The 13,210-nt window shown below is 41.0% G+C and overlaps 2 protein-coding genes across 17 annotated transcripts in view; both read left to right on the top strand.

The window, feature by feature from the left end:
* The window catches only part of SGIP1 (SH3GL interacting endocytic adaptor 1), a 238,198-nt gene that overhangs the window by 30,194 nt on the left and 194,794 nt on the right, over positions 1-13,210 (top strand). The window lies entirely within an intron of this gene.
* LOC109556190 (small ribosomal subunit protein uS15-like) lies at positions 1,227-8,570 on the top strand. The gene has a single exon (XM_070786387.1). The coding sequence runs from the start codon at positions 3,187-3,189 to the stop codon at positions 3,583-3,585; it is 399 nt and encodes a 132-aa protein (XP_070642488.1). The 5' UTR covers positions 1,227-3,186; the 3' UTR covers positions 3,586-8,570.

Here is a 13,210-nt window from a genome sequence, read left to right as displayed (position 1 = left end):
TCTTGATGAAAGTGAAAGAGGAGAGTGAAAAAGTTGGCTTAAAGCTCAACATTCAGAAAACGAAGATCATGGCATCTGGTCCCATCACTTCATGGCAAATAGATGGGGAAACAGTGGAAACAGTGACAGACTTTATTTGGGGGGGCTCCAAAATCACTGCAGATGGTGACTACAGCCATGAAATTAAAAGATGCTTACTCCTTGGAAGGAAAGTTATGACCAACCTAGATAGCATATTCAAAAGCAGAGACATTACTTTGCCAACAAAGGTCTGTCTAGTCAAGGCTATGGTTTTTCCAGTGGTCATGTATGGATGTGAAAGTTGGACTGTGAAGAAAGCTGAGCGCTGAAGAATTGATGCTTTTGAACTGTGGTGTTGGAGAAGAGTCTTGAGAGTCCCTTAGACTGCAAGGAGATCCAACCAGTCCATTCTGAAGGTGATCAGCCCTGGGATTTCTTTGGAAGGAATGATGCCAAAGCTGAAACTCCAATACTTTGGCCACCTCATGAGAAGAGTTGACTCATTGGAAAAGACTCTGATGCTGGGAGGGATTGGGGGCAGGAGGAGAAGGGGACGACAGAGGATGAGATGGCTGGATGGCATCACCGACTCGATGGACATGAGTTTGGGTGAACTCCGGGAGTTGGTGATGGACAGGGAGGCCTGGCGTGCTGCAATTCATGGGGTCGCAAAGAGTCGGACAAAAGTGAGCACAAAGTGAGCGCAAAGTGAGCGACTGAACTGAACTGAAAACAAACTGCCTCTTTTTTTCTCTTTTTAACATAAAGCCTGACATTAAATGGAATTTCTTCCATTCTCTCCTTGCCAAGCAGTCTCCAAAAATATCAGGAAAATGGATCAGTTTATTTGGTCTGCCCATCTCTGGCAATGAGATTGGTATAAATGTTTTGAGAGGATATAATGAAGAAAGGAATAGTGGGGGCCATATCTCATGAAGGTGAAGAATAAGTAGGTGCACACTGGACAAAATTTCTACATAGGCAAAATGATGTACCTTGTTCCTCAGAAAGTCAACTTGTAGACCACTAAATCAGCCTACTTATTGGCTTCCTTTGAGAAGTTTGCAACAAGGAAAAGTAACTTTTTTTAGAAGGGTAACTTCACTAATTTCGTTACTAATTTACAGAACACACTTAGATTTTATGGGTTGGTGATTCAGTTTCAAGTACTTAACATTTTGGGATTCTTCCATGGCCTCAGATTATAGGTCTATTTTCATGTTAGTTTGCCAACTGGAGTGTGAGCACCATGAAGGTGGAGAATGTCTTTTTTAAAATTTGTATCCAAGAAACTAGCAACGTGCCTTGTTTTTGGTGAGTTTGAATGAAGAAATAAATAGATGATATTTGGTATGAATGCTTTTATCATGGAGTCTTATTCACCATAAGGCAATCTTAGACCTCTTCCAATGACAGTTTCTCTTTTTTGCAAAAGCTTTTCTGAAAGTAAATCCAGACAACTGGATTCATATTCTCTTCTGCCCATTTTTTCCTGAGTGTAGGCCTGGCTTTGTGTCTGTGTAACCTATCCTGTTGCATAAGGCTTAGAAGGGCTCTGCACTTGGCTCAGTGCCTTGCTCTTACTTGCTTAGAATTCTTAATTTTCATGTTGCACCAGGCCCCACAAATCAGGTACCAGGTCATGTGCAATGACCAGATTGCAGGTCATTGCAGTGTACCAGGTTATTACAGTTACTAGTGGGCTAGATTAGCAGCTGTAGAATAACTAGTCTTTCCAATTTGGCTTTTCTTGCCCCGAGCTGAATGCACAAGTAATGGCTGAGTTTGTGAGGTGTGGTGCCCTTTGTTGAATGAAAGCCTTCTCTAGCAGCCATCATACCCGGGAAAGGCATTCCTTGCTACCTGGCCGCAGAGGAATGGCACTAGAATCCTGCCATGCAGGTATTGTAATTTGATTTCAAAGAGTAAAAGAGAAAAATCATTAGAGAAAGGGACTTGGAGAAGGATAACAAAGTACACAATTTCGAGGCCCTTCCCTCCCACGAGAGACAAGGAAAAGGGGGAGAAGACTGAGTCTTAAAAGTTTCCCAAGAGATCCCCCGAGGAACCATATTGCTGGGCCTTTTTCTTCCCCTTTTATTCCAGGATTTAAAGATTCTAGGATAATGCTTCAAATTTACCATGTGCTGGAAACACCAACCAATCTTGTTCAAATGTGTGATGTGATGGAGCAGGTCAGGTAGTGGGAAAGCGGTGGGGTTTGACATTCTACATTTTTTTTTTTTTATTTCATTTCACTATTTCTTAATTGGATTATAATTGTTTTACAATGTTATGTTTGTTTCTGCTCTACAATGAAGTGAATCAGCTATATGTGCATTTATCCCCTCCCTCTTGGACCTCCCGCCCACATCTCACCCCTCTAGGTCATCACAGAACACCAAGCTGAGCTCCTCGTATTATACGGCAGGTTCTCTTCTCAACATCACTAATTATTAGAGAAATTCCAATCAAAACTACAATGAGGTATCACCTCACACCAGTCAGAATGGCCATCCCCCCAAAATCTACAAGCAATAAATGCTGGAGAGGGTGTGGAGAAAAGGGAACCCTTTTGCCCTGTTGGTGGGAATGTAAATTGATACAGCCACTGTAGAGAGCAGTATGGAGGTTCTTTAAAAAACTGAAAATAGAACTACCGTATGACCTAGCAATCACACTCCTGGGCATATTCCTGGAGGAAATCATAATTCAAAATGGCACATGTGTCCCAATGTTCATTGCAGTACTGTTTACAGTAGCATGGGCATGGAAACAAGCTGAATGTCCAACACAGATGAGTGGACATTCTGCATTTCTAATAAGCTCATAGGTTAGGCTGACGCTGCTAGTCCAGGGACCACACTTTGGGCAGCAAGCTGACAGGTTTGTCATGTTTTAGGTTTGGGGCAGATATTGAATTTCTGTTTCATCCTGACTTACAGTGGAGCTAGCACCCTTCCCTGAAAGCAGTCTGGTTTACGCTGAAACAAGCCTGCACAAGTGTAAGCATGCATGGTGGGGCTTAGAATCCTTAGGGATTCAAATATGGGGGAAGTTTAACTCAAACGCCTTCAATCATGAGGTTTATTATTTTACACAATTGATGGAGCAGAGAGAGTAAAAAAACAAGCTCTAGCCTTTTGCTACCACACCGCCACCATCATGGGGCGCATGCGCGCTCCCGGGAAGGGCCTGTCCCAGTCGGCTCTGCCCTATCGCCGCAGCGTCCCCACCTGGCTGAAGCTCACTTCTGACAACGTGAAGGAGCAGATCTACAAACTGGCCAAGAAGGGCCTGACTCCTTCACAGATCCGTGTGATCCTGAGAGACTCTCATGGTGTTGTGCAAGTACATTTTGTGACAGGCAACAGAATCCTGAGAATTCTTAAGTCCAAAAGACTTGCTCCTGATCTCCCTGAGGATCTCTATCATTTAATTAAGAAAGCTATTGCTATCCAAAAGCATCTTGAGAGGAACAGAAAGGATAAAGATGCTAAATTACGTCTGATTCTGATTGAGAGCCATATTCACCAGGTGGCTCGATACTACAAGAATGAATGAGTCCTACCCCCCAATTGGAAATGCGAGTCATCCACAGCCTCTGCCCTGGTTGCATAAATTTGCGTATTGTACTAAAGTAATAAAATCATTGTTTAACAGAAAAAAAAAAAAAAAAAAACAGGTTCTAGGAGCATACTGTCATCAGGATCTAGGCTTTCTTTCCTCCATATTGCTATCCTCAGAACTGGAAAATGACTATGACTGTAACAAGCATTAGCTTTGGATAAAACAATGTCCAGAGGCAGAGGGAGCCATCTCTAGGGTGTCTCTGTTTAGAACTCAGATACATTTCCCAGAAGCCCCAAGCAAATGTCTCGTGTTTCATGTCTTGGGTCTATCCCTAACACAGTGGTTTAGCCAGGGGAATGAGACAACTGTGATCAGATTAGCTTAATGAGGGTAATCAGGGTCCACTTGCTGGAGCCAGAGAGGCGGGGGTTAGAGTCCCCTGAATCACATGGATATGTGGAGGAGGGGATATCTGAAATAAGTCCAGGTAGTGTCAGGAAGAGAAAGTGTGCTATGACCAGGGAGGGAGGGGCTAGGTACTGGGCTAGGAACCAAGCAAGTGTCTACTCACACACACTTCCCAACAAAAGGCCTTCATTTCAAGAAGGGCAGTAGCCCATCTCATCACGGGTGTGCAGCTTGGAAGTCTGGAGGGCCAAATGATCTTTTCCTTCGCTGGATTAGCCGTTGCTGAAGCTGACCTTGAAAATGTTTGGTTTGATTTTAGGAAAATCATTTGAACTTCAGTCTTTGATTGGGCAGCTGATGGTTGATGCTTAATTACAGTGTGGGATAGGAATAAATGTGTGACTACAAAATAAGTACCAGATTGATTATGTGGTTGGCTTCATTTGATTGAAACATTAAATGTTTTTCAGACTCATAAGTCTCATGAATAAGGTCATCTTTGTAGCTCATACATCTACACAGATAGAGGAAACTCTGGCATCTAACACTTTGCTGATCCAGTTGTTGAAACGTTAACAATTTTTGCTAGTATTCTTTGGTATAGTTCTGTTTAGACAGTAGATGCATTTTATAGTAAACAATGGAAAAACAACCAGACTTCTTGACAACATTCCTGGAAGACCTAGTGAACTGCCATTTTGGCATTCCAGTGAGCTGCCAAAAGCTACTTTTAAAGTGTTTCAGAAGTATTTTGAGAGAATTTATTCCTTGATACAGAGTCCTATAGTTAGATTATGCATTCAATGAACCTACTGCCCCCATTTATTTAACAATGCTACTAAAAAAGTTAACAGGCAGGACAACATGGAAGGTAAAAACACAGACTCTTAAGTCTAATTGCCTGAGTTTAAATCTTAGTTAAGCCGCTAGCTAGCTGTGTGACCTTAGGCAAGTTACTTAACCTCTTTATGCTTCAGTTTCCTCATCTGTGAATTGAGGATAAGAAGAGTATCTATAGTTCTTGTCTGTTGTGAATATTAAATGGACATATATAGAACAGAGCTTGGCTTTGAGTAAACAGTTTGTAACTATTAACATATTTGCATGTTTATATATGCCTCCCATGGGGCAGGCCCTTTATCTCTAATCCTCAAAACAATCCTGAAAGATTTTGGAGTACTGCAAATACCAGTGGCTAACATTAGTTCAGCACCTACTATGATTATGCACCAGGCATTGTTTGGGGTACCAAGCAGGTATCATCTCACTGAAGCCTCACAATAACTCACAGGAACAATTTCCCCCATATTATAGATGAGGAAACAGATGTGAAACTGCTCAGAGAAATCAATTAGGAAAAAAAAAACACTTTGTGCTTTTTAGATGTGGAAAGCTGGCCCCAGGGAATAGCCAAGGAGCATCATTAGAAAAGAGAGAGAACTGAATTGCTCTATAAAAGGAAGTTGGAAAAAATTCAAATATCCAGGAATTGCCCAGGAAAGGACTTTGAAAGGACTGTAGTGAGCTATGATCTGCAATAGACTGAGGAGCTGAGGAACAATGAAGAAATCTGACAGAAGGAAGATTCTCTGTGATAATAATGACTTGTGATTTTTAAGAGTAGAAATATTTAAAATTCAATTTTAAGTAAGCTGCATGTATGCTAAGTCACTTCAGTCATGTCCGACTCTGTGCAACCTTATGGGCTATAGGCCATGGACTATGGACTCTGTCCATCAGGTTCTCCAGGCAAGAATATTAGACTGGGTTGCTGTGTCCTTCTCCAGAGGATCTTCCCAACCCAGGGATCAAACCTACCTCTCTTTTTAAATCTCCTGCATTAGCGTGTGTGTGTGTATGTTTTAACCACTAGTACCACCTGGGAAACCCCTTTAAGTAACCCACTTAGTAATAATATAACCTTTCCATTATTACTCTCTATTTGTTGTTGTTAGAATCTATTATCCACTACTCTTTAATATGTAATATTTAGGGGACATTGAGGGGGAAGCAGACATTGTCCTGAAATATCAGCATGAAGTACAGAGGAAATAAAAATGAGTTAGAAAAGGAAAAGCACATCAAGAATTTGATTTTACACTAGACCATCTGAACAAGATGTGCCTAAAACGATTATGCCCCACCCAGTAAACCTTGAAGGTATTGAGGAGCCAGTCAGTAAGAGTATCGTCATCTGCAGGGTTGGGGCTTAAGAGGTTTCTACTTCAATACTGAGAAGTGTTCCAGAGGCCAGGCGACTTGGGGCTGTCCATTTGGCTGAGTCCTGGGTTATTTGGAGGAACATTCTATGTTGTAGCAAGAAGAGACCTTAGTTAAACATACCTAGTCCAGAATCTTCCTTTGACAGATTTGAAAACCAACATCAGAGAAAAAAAAGTGACTTGCCCAATTCCAAACAAAGAGAAACAGAGGAAAGACCAGGAGGACCAGATCTCCTGAGTGGGAGCCTGCGGGCAGTCCTTTCTGCTGCTGCATCTTTCATAAGAGAGGGTTCTGTGCTTTTAGGATGCTTTGGGAAAGTCCTAATGGCTTAGAACTCTCCAGCAGGCCGATTGGCTTAGCATCTGGGAAATTCTGAATCACATCAGATGGAATGTTTTGTTTACTTCCTCCCCACAGTACTAAAAGGGAGAAAGCGTTCTTTTTTTTCTTCTTCAGCTAATTTGCTGGAAGCAGTAAATAATTTCCCAGTTCATCTGGTCTCCTTTGCAACCAGTGTCTTCCTGTGGCCATCTACTTGCCAGTTTCCGAGAAGGATTATCATCTGGAATATTTTGCTTCTTTTCAGAACTTAGCAAAGAAAAGCAAAAAGTTCTCATCCTAACTCTTCTCTTAGTAAACCTGCCATGCCTACTACTAGTGGCAAATTGTAACACCGAAGTCCCACCTAGGGCAGTCAGTTCAGCCAGGAATGGATGTGCATTCAGATTGTTCAGCCACGCTGTTAAACCAGGACTGTTAACAATCATCTAGTTCAATGTGTCAGAGGCACTTTTTAACTCAAACTAAAGTCAACATGCAGTAAATTAAAAAAAACAATAAAACTAGAGTTTCCCCAGTTGAAGTTAGGGGTTGAGAACATTTTAATCTCCTCTTTGCACTGGAGTAGCAGTCCCTGAAACAGGTCCCTAAAAAAGCAATTCAATAGCTATTACTAAACTTGTCCAACTTATTCACTTTACCCACAGTGACACTCATGTTTCAGAGTGACCTTCCCAAAGTCCAGTGGTTAATGAATAGCATGCCTGGAATTGAACTCAGTCTATTGACTGTCCTGTAACTCACTTAAGTTGATAAATGCCCTTTTGACTTCTTTCTCACCTGGAACCTGGAAATAAGATCTCCTGGGAAGCAGAGAGTGATGGGATGGGGCTGGATAGGCGCTATGCCTCTGTGTGCTATGCACAGGGAAAATTCAGTGTGAGGAAGCTATGGTTGAACCTGACTGATCTAAACTTAGTGCATACAAACATGCAAAGAAAGCACACAGAAATTTATTTAGTATTCTCAAGAGACTTGAGATTTCTATGTCATCTGCCATTTTCTCTTTACAAGGGTGCAAATATGGTCCCAGAATAGTTTGAAATTATGCATATAGAAAAGCATACTGCAGCAGTTACTCTTTTTGTAAAAATGGGATGGCAGGAGATATTTACCAGGCATGCAAGGGATCAAATGCTAAAAGTCACACAGTGGGCTGGCTAGCTGCAGGACCTTAGGCCCACACTTCACCACACTGTTTCAGTCACCTCCCTCACAAGAGAGGAACAAGAAAGAAGTGAGATACTATACATTGAGCCCTTGGCACAGTGCCTGGTACAGTAAGATGCACTACTATTAATTATTATTATTACTATTTAACTAGCTTAGTAATAGCACTTCTTAGAATAGCCCCTTGGGGTTTATAGTTACCCAAGTCCTCATTTTCCAAATGAAGGAACTGAGGTCTGGTGAGTTTAAATGAAGTCACATAGTTAGGAAAGGGACAGAAAATGAGATATAAAACCAGGACAACCTGACTCCAGTGTCCATTTGCTTTCTGCTACAGAGACTCCTGATAAATTTTTATTTGGGTGTAATGTCATAGGGAGAAATGTTCTGGCCAGTGCATAGTTATCTGACATATAATTTGGATACCCTCTTTTTCTTTTTGTGCTGGAAAACTTGAAACCAAATTTATTGCCCAAGTACAATCTGTCTAATTAACTCTGAAAGAATGTATCCCCTTCTATTTACATGGACTCTTGCTTTCTATTTTATTGGTTTTTAGTTTTAAACATACTGTGTTTCTCTTGGGTGTGTCTTTATGGGAACTGCCCAAGTTATTAGAAAAAGGTGAAATGCAAATTTAAATATTTCAGAGCTGTACTAGGTTTCAGGGTATATAAAAAAGATAAACCTAAGTGTCCAGAATCTAGAAACTTCCAGTTAAAATTGAGGACAATAACACATACACATATATAAAGTGAGGTAAGTAAACTCTAAATGAGAGAGTTATGGACAGAAAATATAAAAGAAATCTGAAAAAGGGGAGATATTTCTAAATTGATGGGGGGTGGGGGTTAACAAATCAGAAGGACTTTCTGAAATTCAGGCTCAGAGTTCTAGAACAAAGTGTCAGAGTGGAATCCCAAAGCTGGAAGACTCGTGCTCCTCTGGGAAAGTTAAGTGAATCGTTTACTCACTCAGTTATTCGACACACTTTATTTATCTCTCCTGTGCAAGTCTCTGGGTAATTGCCAGGCAGTGAGTTCAATACATGTGGTCTTTGCCTTTGTAGAATTTCAAGTCTGGTTTGTCATGAAAAACTTTTCGGTTTCTACCATGTTGTAAATTCTAGGAGAAAGCAAAAAGCACTTGCCTGCCAATCCAGACGACTTACAAGATGCAGGTTCAATCCCTGGTCCGGGAAGATCCTCTGGAGGAGTGCATGGCAACTCACTCCGGTATTCTTGCCTGGAGAAAACCATGGACGAAGGAGTGTACGGGGTTATGGTCTATAGGGTCGCAAAGAGTTAGACACGACTGAAGTGGCTTAACACATGCAGTCTGAACTTTAAGTGTTCATCCATTTTCCAGCCCATTTTATTAAAAGAGCAAATTTTAGGTATATCATTCTAAGTTGTTATGGCTTCAGTCAGGATCAACCCAAATCAGTCATTACACTGAGTGAAAGAGTAAAAGAAGTAATCATTTTGATGTCTTCCTTTAATTAGGGAAAATGAATCATTCATCTGTAGTATGTTGGAACTTCACAAGCAACTATGTAAATCTTAGGATTTCTTGCCTCAGCTGGCAAAGAATCTGCCTGCAATATAGGAGACCCCGGTTCCATTCCTGGGTTGGGAAGATCCACTGAAGAAGGGATAGATTACCCACTCCAGTATTCCTAGGCTTCCCTGGTGGTTCAGCTGGTGAAGAATCTGCCTGCAATGTGGGAGACCTGGGTTCGATCCCTGCATTGGGAAGATCTCCTGGAGAAGGGAAAGGCTACCCACTCCAGTATTCTGGCCTGGAGAATTCCATGGACTGTATAGTCACAAAGAGTCAGACCTGACTGAAGTGACTTTCACTTTCATGTAAATCTTATCATTAGAAGGGTGCTAGGGTGATTTCTCTAGTGGTAAGCAACTGATCTCAGCACTCTCTGCCAGCAACTTTGCTATTTGAATCATGAGATGTTGTTAAGATCAATGTGAATTAGTGAACAATTGTTGTCTCTTGGGGCTATCAACTTTCTTAGGGGCTAATTCATACTCTATTCATCATATTGATTTCAGAGACATTGAAATAACAATTGAAAACTTGGAAAGAGGAATTTTTATATTTGCCTCCAAAATATTTTATTTTATCCAACAAGATAAAAAAGACTTTTTCTGGGAGAAGAGTTCTTTCATTCATTTTTGGAGTAATGAGTATTTATTCTACTATGCAACACAATCTCGTTCAGCAGAATGACACCCAGCTAAGAGAAGGGAGACCTCATTTATAGTCCCAGCCACACCACTCAGCGAGCATCAGGTTCTCATTTGTGCGCTGGGGATGGTAGCCACAAGATAATATGAAAGCACAGTACAAAATAGGCAATTTTTTTAGAGTTGTTGTCTTGCTAGAATGCATCTACTCTTCCTCTAGTATCCAAAATCTCCTCTGGGAGCTAGCCATTCCTCTATATGACATGTGGCACAGACTTAACCAAGCAGAACAAAATGACAATCCTTATAAAAATAAAATCAATAAAACATTTAGATCAGTGATGGGTTGAGTCAGAAATGAATTCTGGGAATTACGTGGGAGCTCCTGACAGTACTCTCTGTTCTCTTGAAGTTAAACCTGAGAGGATGTGCACCTGTAGCTACAGTCTCCAAACAGTGGAGTGTGAGAAGAATGTCCCCTCAGAAAATGGGGAATTGAGTGCTCAGGGTCATGGTGCCCTGATGGTGTGGTTCCAGTATGTCTGAAGGCAGTGCCATTCCTGATTTTTCACTAATGTGAACTGATAAGCCCCAAATTTTCACTAAAGTGGTATGAATCAGATTTTATCATTAATAAAAAAGAAGAGGAGATTTAAAAAATAATCACTGGTTAAACATATGATCCTTTCAGTTATTAAACCATTGAAAAGTAATGATTAATGGTAATAAATGCTACTAATCTGGTAGTAAGGAAGGAATATGATAATACAAACTTTCTTATCTTACTAGGAAGAATATAGATATTTTCAAACATTCAGAACAGAGGAGGTAATACAATTGTCCATTGGTATTCATGGGGGATTGGTTTCAGGCCCTGCTGCAGATACCAAACTCTGCGGATGCTGAAGTCCCATAGCTGGCCTTCCATATCCAGGTGTTCTGCATCTGTGAATTCAACCAACTACGGGTTGTAAATACAGTACTAAATGATCCTGCAGTTTGTTGAATCCACACATGTGCAACCTAAAGATAAGGAGGGCTGACAGCATTCTATGAGATTAAAAAAGATGTCATTTGAAAAAAAGAAAAGGGGAAAACACTACCATCATTAAAGACCAGAGTCTTTGCCTTGGTGGCCTATTTTAAGTCTTTTAAGTTTTATTTTTGTAAGTATCATTTTCATTATATAGTATTAGGTTTTTTATTATAATTTTAGTTTTTCCAGCATTGTTAAGATATAGTTGACTTACACCTTGGTATTTTTAAGATGATAATTTGGTATACTTGTTTGTTTTGAAATGATTGCAACAGCAGGGTTAGTTAACACTTCAGCCATATCACATAATTAACAGTTTCTTTTTTGTGGTGATAACAGTTAAGATCTAATCTCTTAGCAACTTTCAAGTATAAAATATAGTTTTGTTAACTATAATCACCATGTTTTACATTAGGTTGTCAGAACTTATTCATCTTATAACCGGAAGTTCAGTAAGCTTTATTTTCAGATTGTGTTCTTTCACTTAGTGATACACATTTAAATTTCTTCCATGCCTTTTTGTATCTCGGTAGCTTATTTCTTTTTAGTGATGAATGATATTACATTGTCTGGGTGCACCACAGTTTATTTTTCCATTCATCTACTGAGCAATACCTCAATTGCTTCCAGGTTTTGGTAATTATGATAAAGCGGCTGTCAACATGCATGTGCAGGTTTTTGTATGGGCATAAGTTTTCATTTGGTTTGGGTAAATTCCAAGATGTGTGATTGCTGGGTTGTGTGATAAGAATATATATATTTTCGTAGGAAACTGCCAAACTGTCTTTCAAAGTGGCTATATCATTTTGCATTCCCACCAGCAATTAATGAGGGTCCCTGTTTCTCCTCATCCTTGTCAGCATTTGGTATTGTGAGTGTTCTGGATTTGGGCTATTCTAATGCATGCATAGTGGTACCTCATAATTGTCTTAATTTGTGATTTCCTAATGACATATGATATTGAAGCAGAGACATTACTTTGCCAACAAAGGTCCATCTAGGCAAAGCTATGGTTTTTCCAGTGGTCATGTATGGATGTGAGAGTTGGACTGTGAAGAAGGCTGAGTGCCGAAGAATTGATGCTTTTGAACTGTGGTGTTGGAGAAGACTCTTGAGAGTCCCTTGGACTGCAAGGAGATCCAACCAGTCCATTCTAAAGGAGATCAGTCCTGGGTGTTCTTTGGAAGAACTAATGCTAATGCTGAAACTCCAGTACTTTGGCCACCTCATGTGAAGGGTTGACTCATTGGAAAAGACTCTGATCCTGGGAGAGATTGGGGGCAGGAGGAGAAGTGGACGACAGAGGATAAGATGGCTGGATGGCATCACCAACTCAATGGACATGAGTTTGGGTGAACTCCGGGAGTTGGTGATGGACAGGGAGGCCTGCTGCTGCTGCTGCTGCTAAGTCACTTCAGTCGTGTCCGACTCTGTGCCACCCCATAGACAGCAGCCCACCAGGCTCACCCATCCCTGGGATTCTTCCTCCAGGCAAGAACACTGAAGTGGGTTGCCATTTCCTTCTCCAATGCATGAAAGTGAAAAGTGAAAGTAAAGTCACTCAGTCGTATCCGACTCTTAGCGACCCCATGGACTGCAGCCTACCGGCTCCTCCATCCATGGGATTTTCCAGGCAAGAGTACTGGAGTGGGATGCAATTGCCTTCTCTGACAGGGAGGCCTGGCATGCTGCAATTCATGGGGTTGCAAAGAGTCAGACACGACTGAGAGACTGAACTGAACTGAACTGAACTGATGATATTGAAAATATTTTTATACACTTACGGGCTTCCCTAGTGGCTCAGTTGGTAAAAAATCTTCCTGCAATGCAGGAGACTGAGGTTCGATCGCTGGGTCGGTAAGATCCCCGGGTTGGTAAGATCCCCGGAGAAGGAAATGGCAACCCACTCCAGTATTCTTGCCTGGAGAATTCCATGGACAGAGGAGCCAGGCAGGCTATAGTCCATGGGATTGCAAAGAGTAGACATGACTGTGTGACCGATTTTCATTTTCACTTGTCACCTATGTATCTTCTTTGGTGAAGTGTTTGTTCATGTCTTTGGTCTTTCAATTGTGTTTTGCATTTTATTTTTTATCAATGAGAATTTTTATTTTATTTTTAATTGGAGGATAATTATAATATTGCAATTATCTGCCACACATCAACATGAATCAGCCATAGGTATACATACTTCCCCCTCTCTTGAACCTCCCTCCCATTTCCCCGCCCCCCTGCA

Source organism: Bos indicus, chromosome 3 (genome assembly GCF_029378745.1).
Source record: "Bos indicus isolate NIAB-ARS_2022 breed Sahiwal x Tharparkar chromosome 3, NIAB-ARS_B.indTharparkar_mat_pri_1.0, whole genome shotgun sequence".
In the NCBI taxonomy this organism is placed as follows: domain Eukaryota; kingdom Metazoa; phylum Chordata; class Mammalia; order Artiodactyla; family Bovidae; genus Bos; species Bos indicus.
This window is presented reverse-complemented; position numbering and strand designations above follow the sequence as displayed.